Source organism: Amblyomma maculatum, chromosome 5 (assembly GCF_055883805.1).
Source record: "Amblyomma maculatum isolate TAMU_Amacu chromosome 5, ASM5588380v1, whole genome shotgun sequence".
NCBI classification, from domain to species: Eukaryota; Metazoa; Arthropoda; class Arachnida; order Ixodida; family Ixodidae; genus Amblyomma; species Amblyomma maculatum.
Genome location: NC_139348.1, coordinates 33468670 through 33489862, shown reverse-complemented (window position 1 = coordinate 33489862; position 21193 = coordinate 33468670). Strand labels below are relative to the sequence as shown.

Here is a 21193-nt window from a genome sequence, read left to right as displayed (position 1 = left end):
GTACCTGCAATCAGTTAGCTCTATGAGAATTGCCACGAAATCATTACTCGCTCATTCATACTAACGAAGCATACATGCCATCCTGCCATCAAGCTTAATCAGGAAGAAATGACGCTCAGATAAGTACACGCCGCATCAACAAACTGCACATAGGTTCTGCCATTGCCTCCTCTAGAAATGGTTCTGGCGGCATGAGTCGGTCACAATCAGACGCGGAACTGAAAACAAATTTCGCGTATAAAAAGCCAAAAACGGCCAAGCACTTCGTACTTTCAACATCTAGCTATGTAAAAAAAATAATTCTTTTATTTTGTGTGTTCTCTGTTTTAATTTGTGTTTAAATAAGACGTAAAATCACGCAAAAACCAAACCACGGTGGAAGAACCGAGCGTCGACGCCTCGCAACTAAAAAGCGCTGCAATCGCTAGCGATGCGCATTTGTTTTGAACCCACTTGAGGGCGCAGCCGCGCGGCTGCGCCGCCGTCGCTTCTAGTTTCCTCCTTCCCAGCATTCCATGCGTAGCGTTCCTTCTCTCAGCTCCGACATTTTTTGGTCTTTGGAGAGCTCGCTTTTTGCTTTCCGTGCTGCTGCTGTTTTGTTGCGCGTTTCTGTCTCCGTGTGGGGTTCGCGTTTCATGTTCGAGGCGGCAGGCAGGCAGGAGAGGCAGCGAAGCAGCAGCAGTGGGAGCCCCTCGCGCGCGTAGCGGTACCTCTCCACTGCAGTGGGAAGTGGCCCGATTTTTCAGGCCGCCGCGTTTATTTCGGAGAGTCTGGGTAAAAAAGCAAAGAGAGGAGGCACACAGCCGCCGGCTCGAGAAGTCAAGCTAGCAAGAAGAGGAAGCAAGATAAAAAAGAAAAAGAAGAACGGCACCGCTACCAGCAGCAACGGCAGACAACACGACGTCGTCGTCTTCGTCGGCGGTGCCGCGAGGGGCCCCCAAAAGCAACCGAGCGGCAGTCGGAGAACGCCCGTCGGCGCTGTTGCCCCGTCTTGGTTGTGCTCTTCCTCACTGGTGATGGTTTTCGACGAAGCGGCACAAGTGTGATCGTTCCTCGTGTGTGTTGTGTTTCCGTGGTGCGCGTGGCAGTTCTGTCTTTCGCTAATTTCGATCGTCCATCCGTGAGAACAGCGTGACGACGACCCGTCCAGCATTCCCGTGTGTCTCTTTGCTGGTGGAGCGAAGCTTGTCTCGAAGTTTCGGTCGCTGTGCTATGACTGCGACGACGGAGACACGCCAGCAGTGCCGGCGCTCGACCTGACCACGACTTCCGATGTTGCCCGCGTGTGGTGCGGTCGCGAATGTTTCTTCGGGTATCGCAGCCGCCGTTCGCGTAGTTGTGGTAGATATGCGCATAGCGGCGGGCACCTAGGCGCCTTCCCGCCGACCAGGCCGGGCGACGATGAATTCCTCGCTCAAGTCGTCCACTACTGAGTGCCGCAAGTTCGCGCCCAACATATTCAACAAGTCCAAGTGTCAAAACTGCTTCCGCACCAAGGATGCTCACTCCGCCGAGGCGCTCGAAAGCAACCGGGTGAGTAGAGAGAAAAAAAAAAAAAAAAAAAAAAAAAACAACCTGCATGCGTTTCTTACGTCTGTCTTTTTCCTGTGCGGGCCTTTTGTGGGTGTTTGTGTATACGTGTGGTGGGAAGAGAAACAAAAATCGCTTCGGTTTGTCTTGTGGTGGACGCCGACCGACTGCCCTACACCAACTTGGGCAGCAGCCTTCGCCGCCGCCGCGTTCCTATGCTACCGCCCGCGGCGATGCAGCAGCAGGACTTCTTTTTTCATCCGCGCTTCTTCCTTTTTTTTTTTTTTTTCTTTCGTGGCCGCTCTAGCCGCTCGGCAGATTTTCCTCGTAGCGACCCCGACACGGCTATGGCCTTTCGGGCTCGTCGCCGCGCGGTAGGGACGCATGTCTTGCGAACTTTTACCGTGCCCGGACCCGAGCGCAATGCGGGGTCGTAACTCTTTGAAAGCGAAACAAGCCCCTCCCCCCTCCCCCCCTTTTTTTTTTATTTAGGCGTTGGGCCCCTTTCCTCTTCCCCTCGTCTCTCTCTCTGCGAGCTCCAACAGGTGTATCCATTAGGCCTAGCGGGCCTTCCCTTCGCCAGGTTCCCTTCGCTGCTGCGGTGAAGAGAAGAGCGCTGGGAAAAACGATGAGCTCTGCTCGCCGGATCGTTCGCATACCTCGACCGCATTTCTCGCGCGATCGACTGTGTGGGAGCGTTGTTGTGCGTCGGTGCGCGACGACTTGGTTGGTCTTTTCGCTGCTGCTTGGGAGGGTTTGACGGCCGCCGAAGGTTGACACACATCGGCGCGGGCCGGGGCCGGCGAAAATGGGCTGTCGCTTTCTTGAGCGACCTACCTGGCGTCTTTTTTCATTTCTTTTTCATCAAACGCCTTCACAATCAAAACAAAGGGGCAAACATTTTTATTGAACACCACTGAAATTTGGGTCCCTTTCTGCGTCGGTACAAAACTCATTCACAAGTTCCCCTTGCAGCGCAGCCCAACTGGAACCGTATTTCTCAAGCCATCACCGTTCCTCCGAAGTGCAAACTCTAGCCCGGACCCTTTGACATCGCATCCGAAATACACACAGACTCTATGCACCCCGTCGCAGCTTTCCTGCCCAACTGACATCGTGTGCATTTTTGTTTGCAAACACAGCCGAGCCACATATTCGATGCGTAAGATATGCATCAAGGTCCCCTGCTGGCGGTCGTTGTACAGTCGACCTACTCCGGGGCGGTGTCGCCAAAGCTGCCGCCGCGCGTGCTGTTCCCGATTCCTTTTAATGTCGCGGGCGCGCTGGATGTCGATTAATGTTTTTCTGCGAGCCGGCTGTAATTGCCTGGGCGTAATTGCGCGCGCGAAGCTACACTCAGTGAAACGCGGGGGACGATTGCGACCGTCATATAGTTGCTGTCGTTGTATGCGCCGCCTCTGCGAATCAGGTCGCGAAATGATGGAAATCCATTAATTGCAAAGCTCTGAATCATGCAAGTTTAATGACTTGTGCCTCTGTTCAGCTTATGTGTGCGGAAAAATGCCCTGGGCCAGGATCTATGCACGCTCATTCAGCTTACGCCTGATTGGGAAGTATAATCGCTCTGTTCAAGTTTCTGATCGTCAGTGGTTCTTGCATACTCTTGGTGTCATTCACCTGGCTATCATGGGTATTGCAGATGCTAAAAAGTATGCTTTGTCACTGGAAGGTATGGCTCGTTATGCTGGGTTTATAATGTGCGGGCTCTGGATTAATTCTAACCAGCTGGGGATGTTTAGCATGCACCGATGTCGCACAGCATGCAGGGTTTTTCGTGGTATCAGTGGAAGTCACAAGACTCTGCTTATAGTTTAACGTCAGTGCAAGCTCAATCAATAGAGGCCAACTTCATTCAGCTCAAAGTGTCCTTTAAAAGTATTGCTACCGGTTGAAGTTTTTTTCCTTGCACTGTTAGCTTTGCTGCTGTGGACAGTCTTTGTCACAGGTTTGCGCCCCAACCCACAGTTATTTTTGTGTAGGCCATGACAGCCTCTAATCTTTAACATTGTGTTGGTATCCCACTTGATTGGCTGGAACTACTCTTGGCACATGACCCCTTGTGCTCACCTGGCTTATGTTTGGTAAAGACTTTCAGTTGAGATGGACATGATTCCAGTTATCATTACTGTGAGGAGCAAGATGGTTCAGGCCAGAGAGAGATATTTGTAGATAGATTTTCAAACGTACAAGTAACTTACAGCTCTAAACTGGTGCAGTACAATAAGGTGATGGGATAACAGGATTTCTTTTGAATTGGCATGCTTTTTTGTACTTCTACATATATACTCACCAGGTTCAAAGTAAATGAATCCAACACTTGAAATGCCCTGAAATGTGTTTAATTGGTGGCTGGTGCTCTAGTTGGCAATCATGCCTGAAACTTCCACACCAACGGGACATTGGAAGCAAAGGTGATTTGCTATAGTGTCTGAGTTGTTGCTGGCACTAGCTCGTGAGTATGAATTTGTGGCTCTGATCCTGGAAGCAACGGCTGCATTCATTGAAGAGATAAAATTTTCGTTGTTTTTAAATATTCCAGGGGCTCGAATTTATCTGGAGCCCTCCATGGCAAGGCGGTTTGCTGCTGGTTTGTCACACAAAATCCACAGGTCATGAAATCTTGGCAGAGATGTCTGAGGAACGAGTAAATGAGCATGGCTTGGTCAGCATTCTGAAGAAACATTCTTGAAATTTTCAACCAACCCCACAAGGCTATTGTGCTGAGCCACCAGTGCAATTTCCATGACAGCATGTGTGGTAAACTCTGGTAATATTTCCAAAAGAAAGTGCTTAATTCACATCCTTGTGCCTGATTGTGCTGGGCCCATTGTATTTCCTTTGGCTAGCCAGTGCCATTTAGGTATGCTTTGGAAAATTTCAGGGCATTTTATGCAGCACAGTGCTACCATGTGTGTGTCTTTTACACTGTATGTTGGGAAAAACAAAAGCCATTGGAATGTAAAGATTAGAGATCCTGTTCTCAAGACATGTCACGCAATAAAGCGAAAAAAGCAACTGTGCATCGACACTGGGCTCTGTGAAACTGGGTGTTCTACCTCACAATGAGTAGTGTTCATGTATTTTGAACTTGTTGCCTTTCCAAGATTTAAGGGTGCACATTGTTGGGCAAGTCTGTCGTACATAACCAAGGGAATTTCGCAAATAAAGACTGATGAGAAGAGCACCCGTCCTGGTGTTCTTCTCGTCCGTGTCTTTATTTGCATATTTCCCTTGCTTAAGTATCCCTTTCCAAGTACCTTGACTGAATTGTTTCATTCACTCACATTTTGGACATTTCAAGACAATGCTGTAGTGCGATCTAGGCCAGCCCGCTTTATGTTTGAGAGAGACTGTGGCTACGTGAGTGACAAGTCTGCAAGTGCGCCCTTGTGATAGCATGCTCTGGACAGAAATGCCAGCTGGCATTGAACCTTGGCGGACACCATTGTTTGCCTTGCTCTTCAGAATCTAAAATTGGAAAGCAAAACATTGGTATTTATTTTCAGCACTGGCACTGATTGCTTGTATCTGTATAGACAGCCACAAATGCTCTTGCTTTCCAGCCTTCAGAATTGAGTTGTGTTCGATATTGAACAAAAGACATCATATGGCCTCAGTACAGTCTTTTTATGTTAGTGTATAGTCGCAAAAAGGCAGGCACAAGTAGCTTTCAAGGTGAGCCCTTCAACTAGGGACGTCTGCTTCTTCCAGTGTCATGGTTGATCCCAGTTTACATGCCACACCGCTCATTCACCTGCAGTTTCTCGATGGGGTTAGCAGCTCTTTCATGAGAACTGGTCAACTCCATTAGCTAGAGGGCCTCCTTTGAGGACCAGTCACTCCGACATTCATGAGTTGTGTCCAGCGGTAATGCACAGTGAATCGTGTTTGATTTAGTTGGTCTGGTTATTGCCCTTAACAAGTGATTGTATTCACTCTAGGTATAGTCCTATGCTCGTTTATGAGTCATTTCTCCAGTTTGCAATACCATATTTATATATTTAGAGCTCAAGTGTCTCTGCACTGGCCATTACATTAGGGCACAATTTGTTGGTTCTGTGTCTTGGAATTGGATGATGGGGGTTGGGAGGGTGAAGTGGTGTCATGTCATAAGTGCTAAGGCAGTTCTTAACACGCTTGCAAACAGGAAGAGTGCAGTCGTGCGGGCAGGCAAAATGTAGGCAGCTTTTGGCTTCAGATACAGTAAGATAAGCATGGCAAGGTAACTCTCTATCAAAATCTAATAAATTTCCAGAAAAGGACTTGATTAGATAGGAAACCTTGTGATACAATTCATGCTACAATATTTTGGTGACATTAAGTTGAAAGGAAAATTTCCAATGAGATTTTTAACATGTTCAAATGTCTTAAGGTTAGGACAAGGAGGATTCCAATTGGCATGTGTATGTTCCAGTTTGGACAGACTAACGTCAAATATGCAAATTTTCAAAGACCATAGCTAGAAGCAGGCTACATTGAAGATAGTCAAGAGAGTGTGATCATCTTCACTGGTTACATTTACTACATGAAACATATATATGATACTGCGGCAAGGATGTGTGTAAGCTGGAAAGTTTAATGAGTAGAAGATTTAATGTGCCTTATATGCCCTTGCAGGCTTAATTTGGTGTTTTACATGAAGGGTGTGGTTGCAACTATTAGAGCTCAGAGGAATTAGCAATGTAAATTGCTCGCTTCTGATTCTGTGCATAATTTGAGTGACAGTAAATCTGTTTGAGACAGTTGCAGCCTACGAACCAAAAGAAAGGTAGAAAGTGCAGTAGTTGAGGCGTGTGGATGCGAAATACTAGTACTGGATGATGGGTTTGGTTAGGTATGTGTGGTTAGGGTGCAGTGAGTTTATGTGGTTGAGAAAAAGGAAGTAGTTTCTGGGGTGTATTTGAGTACAGAACATGCCTTGGTTTCCACTGAAAGAGCCTACCAAATGATAAGTTATGCAATATCTGTTATGCCCCAGTGTGCATGTGCTACACCTCAGCCCTGCTTTTGGAGATTTCGGTATGCTTGTCTTTTCTCATTTATGTCACAAGCCTGCAAATCAGGAAACATGAATGTGTGTCTACTAGGTGCTTGCAAAATGCAGAGGTGCACTTATTGAAAATGAGTTCCTGCTTTCAGTTTGCTAACACACCTTCTGACAATGCCACAATCATTATCATGAAATGCTTCAAATATAAATGACAGTTGTTGGCAGCATTTCACATCCAAGCAGTAACACAGACTAGGGCAAAAGTTCCCTGTACAAGTAGAGGCTCGAAGCGGTTCAGAATTTCTGGACACTGTGTGGTCTCGGGGTTCAGTTTATGTGAAGTCATATTTAGTGTTCATGCTATGTGAACAATGGTAGTGGTCTCACATTTTTTTTTTTTACTTTACTGCTTTGTGTCTTTTTTAGAATTGTTTGTTGTGTGCCAATCAGATGACTGCCTGTAAACCTTTCTTTTTATACTGCACACTCAGAATAGGGGATGTAGGACTGGAAGTGAAGTGTAACTAGTTTGTTTCACCCATCAAAGTGGCTCAGTAGCAAAGGTGTTCTGTCACTGGACTTCTACATAGCCTTGGTAGGTGAATTTTGATGGAGGAAAAAGCAGGTCATCTATTTATCAAGATTTTGGACTGCACTAAAGAATCTGAGGTGGCTTTTTTTATAATCCAGAGCTGTGTACATGCCCGAAAGACCCTCTCTTGGCATTGTCATTGTAAGGTTAATTCACCTTTTTTTAGTGATGTCCAAGCACTCAATACAGCAGCATATAATTTACAGCATATGAAACTTCATGATGTTGTAGTTTTCGTTAATGTGTATTGTTATAGCCTTTTTCTTTTTCTGCCTTTTATACAATGGGAATAGCTCTTACCTAATAACCCACTTCGCTCTCTTGTAAGAGGGCCATTACATAGAAAGGGATGTGATGGTATGCCGGTTATCTTAACAAGCCTGAAGGCTAGTCTGTTTTGATTGAACATTTACGGTTTGGTTTATGGTTTATGGCATTTAATGTTCGGAAGTTACTTAACCATTTCGTTATCTTTGATGTGTTACAGTACTTAAATTTTATGGTTTGTCTCTTCCCAGCATATCAATGCATGCAATAAAGGATTGACAGATGTAAAGGGTGTGCAGGCTTTTGTTGCCATTTTTGTTTTGATGCTTAAGTGGTGCCAAAGTATCATGGTTGGAACCATTTCTGTACTGCACTTGTCTAAATTTGGTCAGGATTAAATTGTTAAGATGAATATTTCATTGACTCATCTTCTGAGGAGTAGCACTGGGAGGTGAGTTTGTAATTTGGCAGCCCTTCTGTGTTTAACAGAATGTGACACTTGACAGTACTTCAGATTTTTAATGCAAATGAGAGACGGATTAAACTGGGACCGGAAAAAGAGAGTTGGTCTTTCCCATACCACTAATGAATAGAGGGTACAGAGCTGGAGAGAGAAGACTGATTTATGTGAAACTGGTGATGTTTTAGGTACAGTTCACGGGACTGCCCACAAGCAGCACACCCTGCCCACTGACTGTTATAATCATGCTGTACTGGCCAGCACATTACCGTAATCTTGATCTAATAATAATGTGAATAATTCCATGATGGTATAATTTTCCAGAGCAAGTTCTGTGAAATTTATAGGGCGACTTTATTGTGCTGCAAAGTGAGCTGAAGTGTTTTTGGCTCTGTAGCTTTGGCCACATAGCCACATGAGGTTCTCCTCGAGTATAAAGCTGCAAGATAAAGTGTATAGATGTGCCATAGATTTGGTATTGTAGTGTGGTGTCTTTGTTATGCACATCACATTTTGTCCTTCTGTAAGTTTTTCTCTTTATTAGCAGCTGTGTTTCTGTTACTGTATTTGAGTTATTGTAGCATCGAACACTGTCCGCTGTATTCATTGTATCGAATCCTAGCCTCATCGGTCGCTTTTCGATCGAGGCGAAAAGCAAGTCTAAGCTTCGTAGGATGTTTGAATAAACAGATTTGATTTGATGTTCTTCTTGACGGCCTGGTAGGTGGGTTGGAGGGTGTGTCTGTCTGTAGTGGATGCTGGAGTTGGAAATGCTCTTGAGGTTTTTGTTGTGGTCATGAGCATTACCTGCCATGGTGGGAAAGGCAATCACTCTCAGAGAGAATTTCAAGGGATGGGCTCTTGCACTTTCTCAAGTGGCTTTGGGATCATCTTGTGGGGCTTGAACTGGAAATCGGTAATGATGTAATCGGACTGTCATATTGTCAGGCATCATTGCATGACAGCAGAGCTAAACTTGTTGCTTGTGCACAGTGGCAATAGGTATGTTCCTGGCATTGTTTATGATAGGGAGTGAACCTGGAAATTAGTAAGTTATGAAAGAATTTAATGTCTTGGATGGAGATCATTGACTGTAAGTCCAGACAACTACAGGGTGGGCATCCAGTGCAATAAATGGTGATGTATCAGAGTGGCATAAAACAAATATTTCGAGAGTCTATTGGAAGGTTAAGAGTGCAACACCAAGTGGTTTAATGTTGTCCGTCGTGCCCCCTTTCTCCTCCCATCGCCCAAATGTTGCTGTCTGTCGCGTGCATATTTCATCAAGGTGGACTACAGTCCCCCTTGATTACGGCCAGACGCTTTCACCGCCCCGCAGCTTTCGTTAACGTCTATTCGGCGTATACTGTTCACAGAAGCAGTTGACGAGCTCCGTCCCTAGTAAATGTGCTGGGTTATGTGTCCTAAACGGTGCCAGTTGTGTAGTGCTTCCGGTTTACACTGGCTCGACTGCGCCGTAGTCAGCGTGAATGCATTACTTGTGGCGGGCGGGTGATTCAGGGCATTGCATACATCTCGTGCGGCCACGCTATCAGGCGGCAGCGGTCCATCTGGCAAAGGCCTGCGGTTCGTTGGCAGCGGTCGTTTAATTCGATCTGCCTACGCGGGGCAGTGCGCGGGAAAGTTCACACGCGCCCGTTTTTGGCGACCGTCGTCACCACGACGCGAGTGGCTTATTCCGTTCGGGCATCGACTGGGGTCTCTTCGGCTAAGCGGGAGACGGCGCGATAATGTTTCGTTTGCACTTTCTATTCGTGCTGTCGGCTTTGTGTAAGGCCTGCTGACCTCGTCGTGTTTTCTTTTCTTTGCGAATTCCTTTATATCGTTCGTAAATTAACAGCACGTCCGGCTCTCTCTCTCTCTCTCTCTCTCTCTCTCTCTCTCTCTCTCTCTCTCTCTCTCTCTCTCCTAGTCGCCGCCAGCATTCTGAATGTCTCGTACTTGTGTATGTGTTCAGCTTGCGTCGACGTCACAACGACCGCCTGACTGCCCAGGCGGGAACACTGCAAGAAGATGCGCGCTTCTATAGTCGGCTTATCAACGTCGTTTCTGGCGAAGCATGATTCGCCATAATGGCAATAATGGCTCCCGGGACGTCAGGTGCAACCTCCGCTTCAGCGCAGTCGTGTCCATTGACTGAGTTTCGATATAGTCTGGAATTCATGGAGCCCACTGTTTTGCGCGACTGCTGTTCGCACTGAATGAAGCCGACGTATCGTCCCGGTCGTATGATGAGTGCCGGAGGAATCACACCAGGGACAGAAATGAAATAGTATTGTGTTCGACAGTGCTGAAGAAAAACCGCCAGCGGCCGGTAGGGGCCGAACCCTACGCATGTAGCACTCAATTCTCTGTCAGACTGCACACTATCAAGGTACTGTGCCCGTTTTGTCTGAGCAAAACGAATTCCGTTGTAAGTGTGCTTCCGTTGTAAGTGTGTAAGTGTAAAAAGTGTGCTTGTTGCGCGTGATTCCGGAGTAATGTTCCCTTAATATTCAGCGCGCCTATATCTTCAGCATCAAATTAATCGCGAACACGAAAGCGCAATACGTTAACTCCTGGAAAGGAAGTACAACAACTGTCTTACCTGCCACGGTTACTTCGAAAAACATGGAGGGGGAAGAGGTGTTAAGCATGGCTTGAACCTAGTGATACGAGCTAAAACTGTGTTAATTAAGCATTGTTAATTAAGCGTGGTTTGAATTAGGGGGACGCTCAAGCTTCGCGTTGAGTGCAGACGCGATGACCTCTGGTAATAATCCGCGATATTTCTTTCGTATTTTTTTCTGTAAGTTGGTTTTGGGGAAAGAAATGCACAGTATACTTTTGGGTGGACACCTGCACTTAATCAGGTCAAGGTCACACCACCTTTTTGAAGGTCAAGCGGCTGGACAGGAGGACGTAGTGGATCTTTCGTCCATACTTAACCAGCCAAAAGACGAGACACAGCAAAGAGGAGGACAGGACAAGGCTGGACTATCAACTGAATGTTTATTGATCGGAAGAAAACGAAAAGCTCGCGCGCAACCCAACCAGTGGAATGGCAAGACAATGGGAGGAAGATGAAGACGAAAATTCAAAGCCAATTCAAAGTCAAGGCCTAACTAACGACTTTTCTAAAATATCCAATTCCTTACAATGAAGGCTAACCGACGCCTTAGCCACACACTTGTCCTTGGCTTTAGCAATATAAAATGCTTCAACCAACTCCCTGCAGAGTTGATTACCATTGCTATAAAGTACACCCGTATTATTGAAGTCAGGCGCACAAAGAGACGGGTCGTGCTTCGACTTACACTCTCGGGATTGCACATGTAGCGCAAGATTGGAACTCGCCTTCCCTCCCAGAGAATTAGAGTGTTCCGTCAGGCGCACGTTTAGGCATCTGCCTGTCTGTCCGTAGTAGCACCGGCCACAGTTCAGCGGAATGCGGTAGACCACATTCTTTCTATGAACCTATACCAACTTGCCCAGTCGTCAACCTTGTTGAATCTTTCGTCCATGCGCTGTGCAATAGAGGATGGTCTAAATGAATTCGGAGCGCTCGCTTCGAGACCACACTGTTTGTACTGCTGAAGTGGAGTCAAGCTCCCTCGACTGAGATCACCTCGTTTTGGTGTCATTTCGCCACTCTTGTCGCGTTTCACAATGCATGCGGACTGTCACGTCCCAAAGGGTTCCTAGCCTGGGGTAATCTGGCACATTAGTGAGCGGAAGGTCAGTTTTTTTTTATTTGTTGTTGCTGTGTATATGACCTGTGATCCAGACTCAACATTTGGAGTATTAGTCGACGAAGCTTTTCTTTCGCTACCATATCGCTATCTCAACGGGACTGGTCAGATTTATTGAAAGGGTACAAGCTGTTGTTGCATAAAAGGAGCCTTTTGTGTTTCATCCGCTCACCTGGTGCACCACATTTCTTCCATCTTTGGGAGCGTGTCGAAGCGAGGAAACGGAAATGATGCGAACAATATCAGTGAGAATTTTTAAGCGCGCTGTGATTTGTATGAGTCGCCTTCCCCGGCTCCTCCGCGCCGTTCACAGCAGGTGCAGCTGGCGGTGGCAGACCTGTACCAGCTGCTTAGATTAGGCGTCATTAAGCGTCTCCCGCGCAGTTATCACGGGCAGGAGGTGTGAGGTACAGCACGACTTTATTCCCAGTACAGACTACTGCTGCTCCCCAGTCCTTGACATCGACAACCAGCACAGTCTGTGGGCGGCAGACGTCCTTAGGCAGCAGCCCGCGGTCATCTGTCGGCAGTAGACGTGTGATTCAGACAGCTGACTTTCGTCGACAGTAGACGCATATTCGGTAGCCGTTGACAACAGAGATCGGTAGACAGCAGACGACGTCTGAACACGTAAGGATTCCGAGAAAGATCGCCAGTCGCCGACGGCCGTCTCCCGCCCTCGTGTCCTTCGTCGTCATCGGACGTCGTCTTCGCGTGGAGGCCGCGGCGTGAGCGGTGTCCCTTATCGGCGTGTTGCGCGTGCCTGCTCGTCCGTTTTTCGTGTGCGACCTTAATACTGTGTGTACGTACACCTTCGGCGGCTGCTGCTGCTGCGGGCGGCGAGGAGGCGTATGAGGCCCGCATTCCTCCCCGCTGGCAGCAGGCTCCTCTGGCCAAGTTGTTGTTGAGGCGTAGGTGCCTCCCACGGCCGACAACGAAGCAGGGTGGTCGCTGGTGGGAGCGGATGTCTCTCCTGTCCGTGAAACAGTCGTCGCACTATCAACGGAGCAGAGCGGGCCGCAATTCGACTGGCCCAAAAGCGGTTTGGCTCTCTCGAAGAGCGAGACTTTCTGTGAGCCTCAGGTATAGTTTCGAGGTATAGTTTCGTAATGTCGTGGGAGTATACGGGTCTCGTGTGGAGAAACTCGGCAATTAGGAACTGTGCTCTGTGGATCGGCTGGCCAATTTCATTTATTCGAACACCGGTACATTGCAATCCTAGTAAAGGTGCGGCCGAAATATTTGGGATACACCCCTACGTTTCAAATTCCCTCGAGGTGTCTACTTGAGCTCATGTGCGAGCGCATGTCCCAACAGGTGTATAAAATATACTGTCAAATTTTTGATATAGTAACCCGTGACAAACGCCGCATTAGGACCGTGACTGTGGACTAAGGTCCGCGCTCGTGTCCTCTTCCGTTCTCCTGCTTGACGGCCGCTAACTGAAACAAAAAAGGCCCTCAAAAAGCAGCCGCTTTTCTTCGTGCCACTTGAAGTGGAGCTCGGACCACTGCGACACGCGTTTCGGTCGAGGCGAGATATTATGCAGTCGTTTGCTTTAAAGAATCTGAGATTGTTGCAATTAACCGGGCGACCTGCACGGTCGTGTGTGACGTGAATGCCATGCACAAACTAGACCAAAGTGCTTGTCAGTCCGCTTCGCCTCGCGCTGCTACTGGTGGTGGCCCCGGGTTCGAACCTCCGAACCAGAAGGATATTTTCGTCCCCATCTATAGGGCAACCTTTTTCCTCCGTTCCTTGATGGCTGCGCTCTGCCTTTGTGTCGACGGTAATCGATCAAAACTTCGTTCTTTGCTGGATGCTGGTCTTACTACTTTCGTTGGCACATTTCGCGCCCGTCCGGCTTGGCATACACCACGTGATCAAATTGCCGCAGCATTGTAGTCTTGTGACCACCTCACATATAACGTCAGGAAGTTATCATGTAATTGGGGTATGCATATTACACGGCTAAAGTAGCCATGTTGTGACGTAACCACGTGTCTCTCTCTCGCTGCCTGACGGGTGTCGAGGTTGGGCCACTCAGAGCTACCATTTCTGTCAAACTTGTGCCCATCCGTTTGTCGCAGATGGTTCGGAGTGATGGCAGACGATGCGGTACGATATGGAGCACAAAATTACTAGTTGAGTTAGGACCAATTATATGGGAGTGATTCTCATCGACGACCTTTTGTTCTCGAAATCGCAATGAGGGCGACCTTCGGAGCGCTGCGGCGGCCGAACCAGTGATCGCAGAGGGAGGGCACTTCGTCGCGTTGAAGTGAAGTAAGCATGCAACGAGCGCGTCATCACATGCACGGCGATGGACGCGGAGGCGGGTACACAATGCCGGTTCGACCGAGTGGGAATATATCGCCGCCGCCGAGCCACATCAGACCGTTCTTGAGCATCTCATGTGCTTAACGAGAACGCTTTGCAAGTGGATCGAGAAGCCAAGCATGCTGCTCGACTCGAAAGAGACCCCACGAGGAAACGCTGTAACCGCCAAGAAGCTAAAGTTGTGTCAGCGTTGAAATAGCTTGGAGTAGCATTGTAAGCAGTAGCTGGGAAATGAGGGGCATAGCAAGTTTGTTAACATCGTTCTATAAGGTGTGCGAATGTGGAAGTTGATTGAAAAGACTGAACGAACGCCGAATCGATGGCGTGTTGCCATTATTTGTTCGCCGGAAACGCATTACAGGAACAGTTTGCCGAATACGAACGTCTCGCCTTTCTTTTCTGCAACAGTGCCGGACGTCGCCTCGTCGCGTCAGAAAGTGTACACTGCAACTAGAGGACTGAACAGAAGGGAAAATGTGCCGTCGGAAAAGGACAAGCGCGTTGTCCCGAAAGTATAGCAACTTTCTAATCTGTACGCGTCCTCTCTTTTCGCCCTTCATCCGCGTCCACAGTGTTTCGCGCATTTCCCTGGTGCACCCGCGCTGCTCCACTTGATAGCTATGCCACGCGGGGGATGCATTAGTAGTAGTGCAGTTGATATCCTTGAAAGCCGTGACACTGAAGTCGGAGGCGACACGTTCTAGCTCTGGCCTGTTTTGTACGGCAAATGGGCGCCCGCTCAAAAAAAGAACTCGTCCGATAAACGCCATGCGCCACCCAAGCAGTGGGGTGCTTCTCGCGCGTGGTGCGTACGATACCTATTTTCGTACCGTTGGCCGACCAGCGAAAATGTCTGGCTGCTCTGCTGCTCGTCGCCGTGGCTCCGGGCCAGACAAACAGGCGGCAGACGGGCAGCCCTTGTATGGAACGGGGAAACAAACAGAAAGAGTAGCTAACCTAAAGCCATTGTGATCAACGATCCGTGCAGAGACGAACCAGTGGGCTCCCCCCCCCCCCCCTTCTTTTTTCGTGCGTTCTCTTCGCTCGTTTCCTTTATTATCGTTCTCTTCGCACGGGCGCTGTTGGCTGCACTGTCACACAGAGTCGGCGTCCCTGTACGCGCCGTCTAATATAGTGTACGTGCACGCCAATTGTCGCTTGCGTGTGTCGTCTCCCCCATGCTGCGTTGTCCGTGTGCGCCGCATTGCGTCGTACTGCGGCGTTGATTATTGCATGCGCGTGTAATTACCGGTATGTCCTTTGTATTCCTTTGCGTCGCGCCACAGTCGCCGGCCGAGGGCTGTCGCGCCGTTTGCGAACTGGCGTGCGCAAGTACGGGTGTTGACCTTGAGTGCGCGTAGAAGGGGAACTTTCTGCCCGCTTTGGCCTTTTCCGAGGGCCGTCTTGGATTGTCAGCTGCTCTGTTTTGCGCTGCTTGTATATGTGCAACATTGTTCGACACGATACCGCGAGCGGCGTTTTTAGAATCGCTCTTCTCCGATTGTAGCCGTCGAAACGCTTCCCTCTTGTGTCGGGCCCTTTAGCGCACCGCTAAAGAATGGTCATTTGTCGTATTTTAATGAAATAGTTAAGATTTACGAAGGATTATAAAATCGGCCACCCGTGACTGCGGACGGCTTTCCCACGATTCTCATTTGCTTCTACGCCCAACCCCTTAATGGCACTGCGTCGAAAACGCTTGTTACCTGGGCTGTGTGACACCTTTCTACAAAAGGTCCAACGTCTACGAGTGTAAATAAGCAAAAAAAAAAAAAAAAGACGCACGCTGTGCGAAGTTTCTTCCGCTGAGCAATGTCGAACGAAGCCTGCGCGAAATCAACGTTTCTCTGAGAGGGGCAGGTATCCGACATTGGTCTTGCTTTTTTTAGTTTTCCTGTCTCGTAAGCGCGAGTTAGTCGAAGGCCCCGAGTTCGCAGATTTGTGGACGTAGGTACTTTGTGTGAGTTCAAAAAAGAAAAAAAAAAAGCCTATTTGAAACCTTGGAATCAGTGTTGCGTCATGATGGGGCATGCGATAACCATGCAGAAGTCGTGTAATTGGTAGTGCTGGGGCAGGGGGATATGTTTTTCCACACAGTCTTGGCATGTTCTTGACGGAAATGCCAAAAATTTCGGCCATCGCGGCAATAACCGTCGCCTGAAGGGGATAATGGGTCACCCGAGGCGAGCTGGATTGCATACCTCGCGGCGAGAAATTGGCGCCAGGCCGAGGGCGGTGGAATTGAGCGCGCTCACCAGAGAGCACTTTACAAGCTATAGGGGTTTCTCGAGAGCCTTCAAAAAAGACTCGATACATGCACCAAGTCCTGTGGGGAACGAATGCCATTGCTGCATCCTTATTGTTCGGGACGTGGTCACGTGCTTCCCGATGGAGTGACTTCGTTGAGAATTCTACGATGGTAATTGGGTGCCTTGCGACACCGCTATGCCAGCAGCTTTCCTGGAACAGACGTCGCAGAAGGAAGCGTATCACCCTTCACTGAATGTCGGTGCGTGGTCGCTGTGAAACAGTGACGCGCCCCCATTTGCCGTCCCTGCAAATCACACACAGACTGTTAAGAAGTCTACGGAGATGCAGTTGTTCTCATTTCTACGAAAGTTCTACGCGCGAACTGTCGTCGTTGTGGCCGTGTACGCTCAGCCGGCCGTCTTCGCAGTGTACGCTGGGAAGGACTTTCTTCGTACAGCGGCTTGCGCGATAAACCAAGATGTGGCGTATACGTGGGTGTGCATATGCAGCATATGAAAAGGAAATAACTAGCATTTGGCAAGTTCAGTTCAGTTCAGTTCAGGCGTTCAGTCGTGTCCGACTCTTCGTGACCCTATGGACCATGTCACGCCACGCTTTCCGGTCTCTCACTGTCTTCTTAACATCACATAGCTTCATCTGCAATGCCTCAAGAATGCCATCTAACCATCGCGTTCGCTGCCTACCCCTTCTCTGGCGACCCTCAACCTTTCCCAACATCAAATCTTTCTCCAGCGACTCCTCTTCTCATCAGATGACCAAAGTAGCTGAGCTTTAACTTTAGAATTTGACCCTCCAATGAGCAGTCAGGGTTTATGGTCGACAATATCGACTGATTTGATCTTCTGGCAAGTGCTGGCTGGTTATGACTAGCAGCTTAACGGTACCGCTCAAGAGGAAAGTATATAGCGGTTGCATCTCACCCGGAGTGGAATAATATAGCTCTTCCAAATTCTGTTCCCTTCCCTCGGCGGTGACGTCAAAATTGCGTGTGAGGGGACTACATGAACTTACTTCTGATGTCCTGCAATCGCAACCTTATTGTGCACAGATTCAAATTTTAACCGGCCAGTGGCAGAGAAGGCGATGGAATGGAATAGTTTTCGGATGTAATAGAACCGTTGTATTATTCCACCCCTGTGTTCACCTATGGGGCTAAAACGTGGAAGCTAACGAAAAGGGTTCTACTTAAGTTGACTACGCAGAGGGCTATCGAACGAAAAATGGTATAACACTGAGAGATAAGAAGCGTGCAGAGTGCATGGTTCAGGGAAATACCTCGAGTTATTAACATTTTAGTAGAAATCAGAAAGAAGAAATGTGCATGGGGAGGACATGTAGTGCGAAGAGAGAATTGAGGCCGATTCATACGACGGATGGAATCACTGAAGTCCGCGCGCGCGGACGAGCACCACGTGACTCGACGTCACTGGCTCCGCCTTGTCCGCGGACGGTGCAGCTATAGTGGTGCAGCCTTCGCAAGCTAAAAACTGGCGCGCGTGTTTCCCTTGTCAAAATATGGTGGTCGTGTACTATTTTTCTAGCTTAACTACATCTTCTAAGTGAGGCAAGAATGGTATTTTCATTTCTTTCTTAACCAGTGAGGGCGCTTTTGTCAACAATAGGGTGCGTTGATGCTCTCGCCTCCCTGTCCATTGAGGCACCCTAGTTCATGCCCTAGTCAACAATGTGGCGTAGTTAGCTTGGAATTTCGTCGCCTGCCATTTTCCTCTTCGGTGGCGGAGCTGCAAGGAGCGGCGCGGCTCCGGCTGGTTTCGCCCGCGACGTCGTCCGGCGCCTTGTCCGCCGTCCGTGGATGAGGCGGAGCCAGTGACGTCGGATGACGTAGTGCTCCTTCCGCGGACGGTTCGTCCTTCGTGTGAATCGGGGTAACAAACTGGATTCCAAAGGAAGGAAAGTGTAACAGGGGGGGGGGGGGGGGGGGGGGCAGAAAGTCAGGTGCGCGGATGTGGTTAAGTTCGCAGGGGTTAAGTGTACATGCAGCTGGCGCAGATAGGAGTTAATTGTAGTAAAATGGGAGGGGCCTTCGCCCTGCAGTGGGTATAGACCAACACCGCGTTTACAAACAAAGGGGGCGCTCGCGGCGCAGCAGACTGGGGGTGAAAAAGTAGAGTCCATAGGAATACATGGAATCGAAATATTCCAAAGCAGTTTTCTCATTTCACGGGGCACTTGTGATGTCGTTATTCGGTACGAAGCAACTATGTACATTCTAGAATAGATCGTCAAAATATGAAATCTCATTACCGAGGCGAAGTATTTTTAAAATACCGCGAAACATGTTAGTGTGCGAGTTGGGAGGGCGACCCGTAGAAATACATGTAAACACAACTTACCGGAACGTTTTTCTCATTTCGCAGAGCATCAGAAGTGATGGCCGGTCGTTAAACGTTGACCAGCACTTTGAAGAAGTGTGTGATAAAGTATGGTGCGTCATTACGGAGGCAGTCTACCGAATAACCTGTGTTATGAATCCAGACACCGCCAAAAGGCAAGCTGGGTGTAGCGAATCGCGCAGTTTTGCTTACAGTCTGATATGCTGCCGCATAGGGTAAATAAGCTTGATAATACCGTCGCTCCAGTGATACGCCCTAGACAGAATTACATTTAAAAAGCGGTTGTCAAACGCCATACGACAATATGGACCGAACGAGATTCGCGCATTGCAGCAGACGACAGCGCAGCAGGCGATACCCATCGCGGCCGCCTCCAGCTCCGGAGCGTCTGCTAGCGAAAGCGCCGGTGATGCATGGTCGTCTGCAACTGTGCGCGGTCAGTTTATCGTGCTGTGAGCGGCCCCGCAAGTCGTCAGACATGCATTACTTGCAAGGTCGTGCAACATGACGTCGGGGTGTCGTACAAGACGTTCACCAAAAAACGAGAAGGGTTCAACGCGGCTGAACCGAGCAAAATGTTGCGGTAAGTTGTGTGTACATATATTTCTACGGGTCGCCCTCTCAAATCGCACCCTCATACGTTTCGCGGTGTTTTTAGAAATACTGCGCCTCGGTAATGATATTTCACACTTCCACGATCTATTCCAGGGCATTCATGGTTGCTCTGTACCAAATAATAATTTCACAGATGACCCGTGAAATTAGAAAACTGTTTTGGAATCATTTCGCTTCCATGTATTCCTATGGGCGCTAAGCCTACTTTTTACCCCCAGTCGGCCGACGCTGACGTTAGAACTTGATTCTTATAGCGCTGACGAAACACCTGTGGTGTTTCGTCAGCGCTATAAGAATCAAGATCATGTACCAACTAACCCGTCAAAAAGTCCTGACGTTAGAAGCGTCACCGCGCGCATCGTGCTTGCGTCACGGATCGGTTTTGGTCTATAGTCTGGCTTACGATGATGATGATGATATGCGGGTGAGAAGGTTGGGCTTGTGTAGGCGCCTGCATGCTCAGCGCGAAGTGGACGCCGTGATCGCGGTTTCCGCGAACTTCGAATGACGTGCATTCGGTGCAAGCACCACGCATGCGGCATCGAGCACAAAGCTACGAGGTCCTCGAAGATTTCCTCAAGGCTGTCACCGCAACGGGGTCAGTCGGTGTCTTATGCCTCGCTGCTGGACTGTCTTAACGCGATAACGTCAAAGGCTCTGTTTCCCAGGAGATCCGGCGTCGAATAATCGTGCCATATAGCAGCTGAGATGGCTGGGCAATGACTGACTGGTGGACGTCGCAAGATGTCCGTGAGGCGCTCGAATCCCCTTGGACCCCGCCGCGGTGGCTTAGTGTTTTTAGGGCGCTCGATTGTTGAACCCAAGGAGGTGGGATGAAATCACGGCCGCCTTTCGATGGAAAACAAGGCGGCCGTGCATTGTCCGATGTGCGATGCGTTGAAGAAAAACGCATCCATGCGGTCGAAATTTCGTGGACCACGCGAGCACTTTCGCAGGGTAGCTGTATCGGACAACATTAATGCGGTATAGCCTACTACTGTGCTTTGATGAGTACGCGTGAGATAACGTTGCCACAAGCGAAGCGAGCACACATGTGACGTCAACGAGTACTCGCAAGGGAGGCCGCAGATTAGCGCCGTGGCTTCATGCGCTTAACTCGGGACTCCTCCCGGTTGCTTCCCTCTTCGCTGCAAGGCACGGACGACGTCAAAAAAAGAAAAGCGGATGTGCTCGCCTTACATGGCGGCAAGGACAGCGTCGGTTTGCTTTCGCGCCTGTGTACTGCTCGGCGGCACGTAGAACTGGTCGCGTAGCCTCGGTAATTGATAACCCTGCAGATTACACTTGTATGAGCAGCTATGGCGGCGGAGCAATTCTCACGGCACGCTCGGCGTGTGTGCGACTGCCGCGGCAATTTCGACGCGTGCCTTTGCACACACATGCCGCCGCGGAGCAAACGAAATGATGGCGCCCGCTTATGCGATGATTGTGATTTGCCCGCTTCGCGTTGCGTCTCTGTCCCAACAGCGCCGGTGTCCGGCGGAGAAGCCTCGGTGCTATTAAGGGAGGTGCGCCGTTGGCTCGTCATGATGCGCACTCGCTTAATGCCCGGAGCTAGTAAAAACAAAGAAAGCGAATTGATTGAAGAAGAGTGAACGAATGGGCTATGTACAGTTAGCGCATAAGCCTCAAATTCGCTGGCAGCAACCGGTACAACGTTACAGCGTGGTCTCCGGTTTTATGGCTCGTGTTCAAACGGGATTGGCTGTTGAGCGGTTCACGATGCTCGGTTGTTTGCAATATCGTCGCAGCGAGACACGACTTTGACGGTGTTTGTTTCTTGGTGGTTCATTTTTATTTTTCCTCGGCACCCGGTGCATTCCGCTCGTGTGAACGCGGGTTCCCCAGCGTGTTTTCGTTCCTGAGCAACGTATCTCCAAATCCCTTTCTGTAAATTGTCAACTGCGACCTAACGAATTACGTGGCTCTTTTTGTTGGTGGTGTGTCAACTTGGTCCAAGTCAGGTTTGTTCCGAAAGCA

General features: G+C 49.0%; 1 protein-coding gene across 1 annotated transcript in view; it reads left to right on the top strand.

Moving 5' to 3' along the window:
* Window positions 1-514: 514 nt before the first annotated feature.
* The window catches only part of osp (myosin phosphatase Rho interacting protein outspread), a 183299-nt gene continuing 162620 nt past the window's right edge, over window positions 515-21193 (top strand). Inside the window, exon 1 of the mRNA XM_084603580.1 lies at window positions 515-1533. Within this exon, the coding sequence (XP_084459706.1) occupies window positions 1402-1533 (132 nt within the window). The 5' untranslated portion in view covers window positions 515-1401. The remainder of the gene's footprint in view (window positions 1534-21193) is intronic.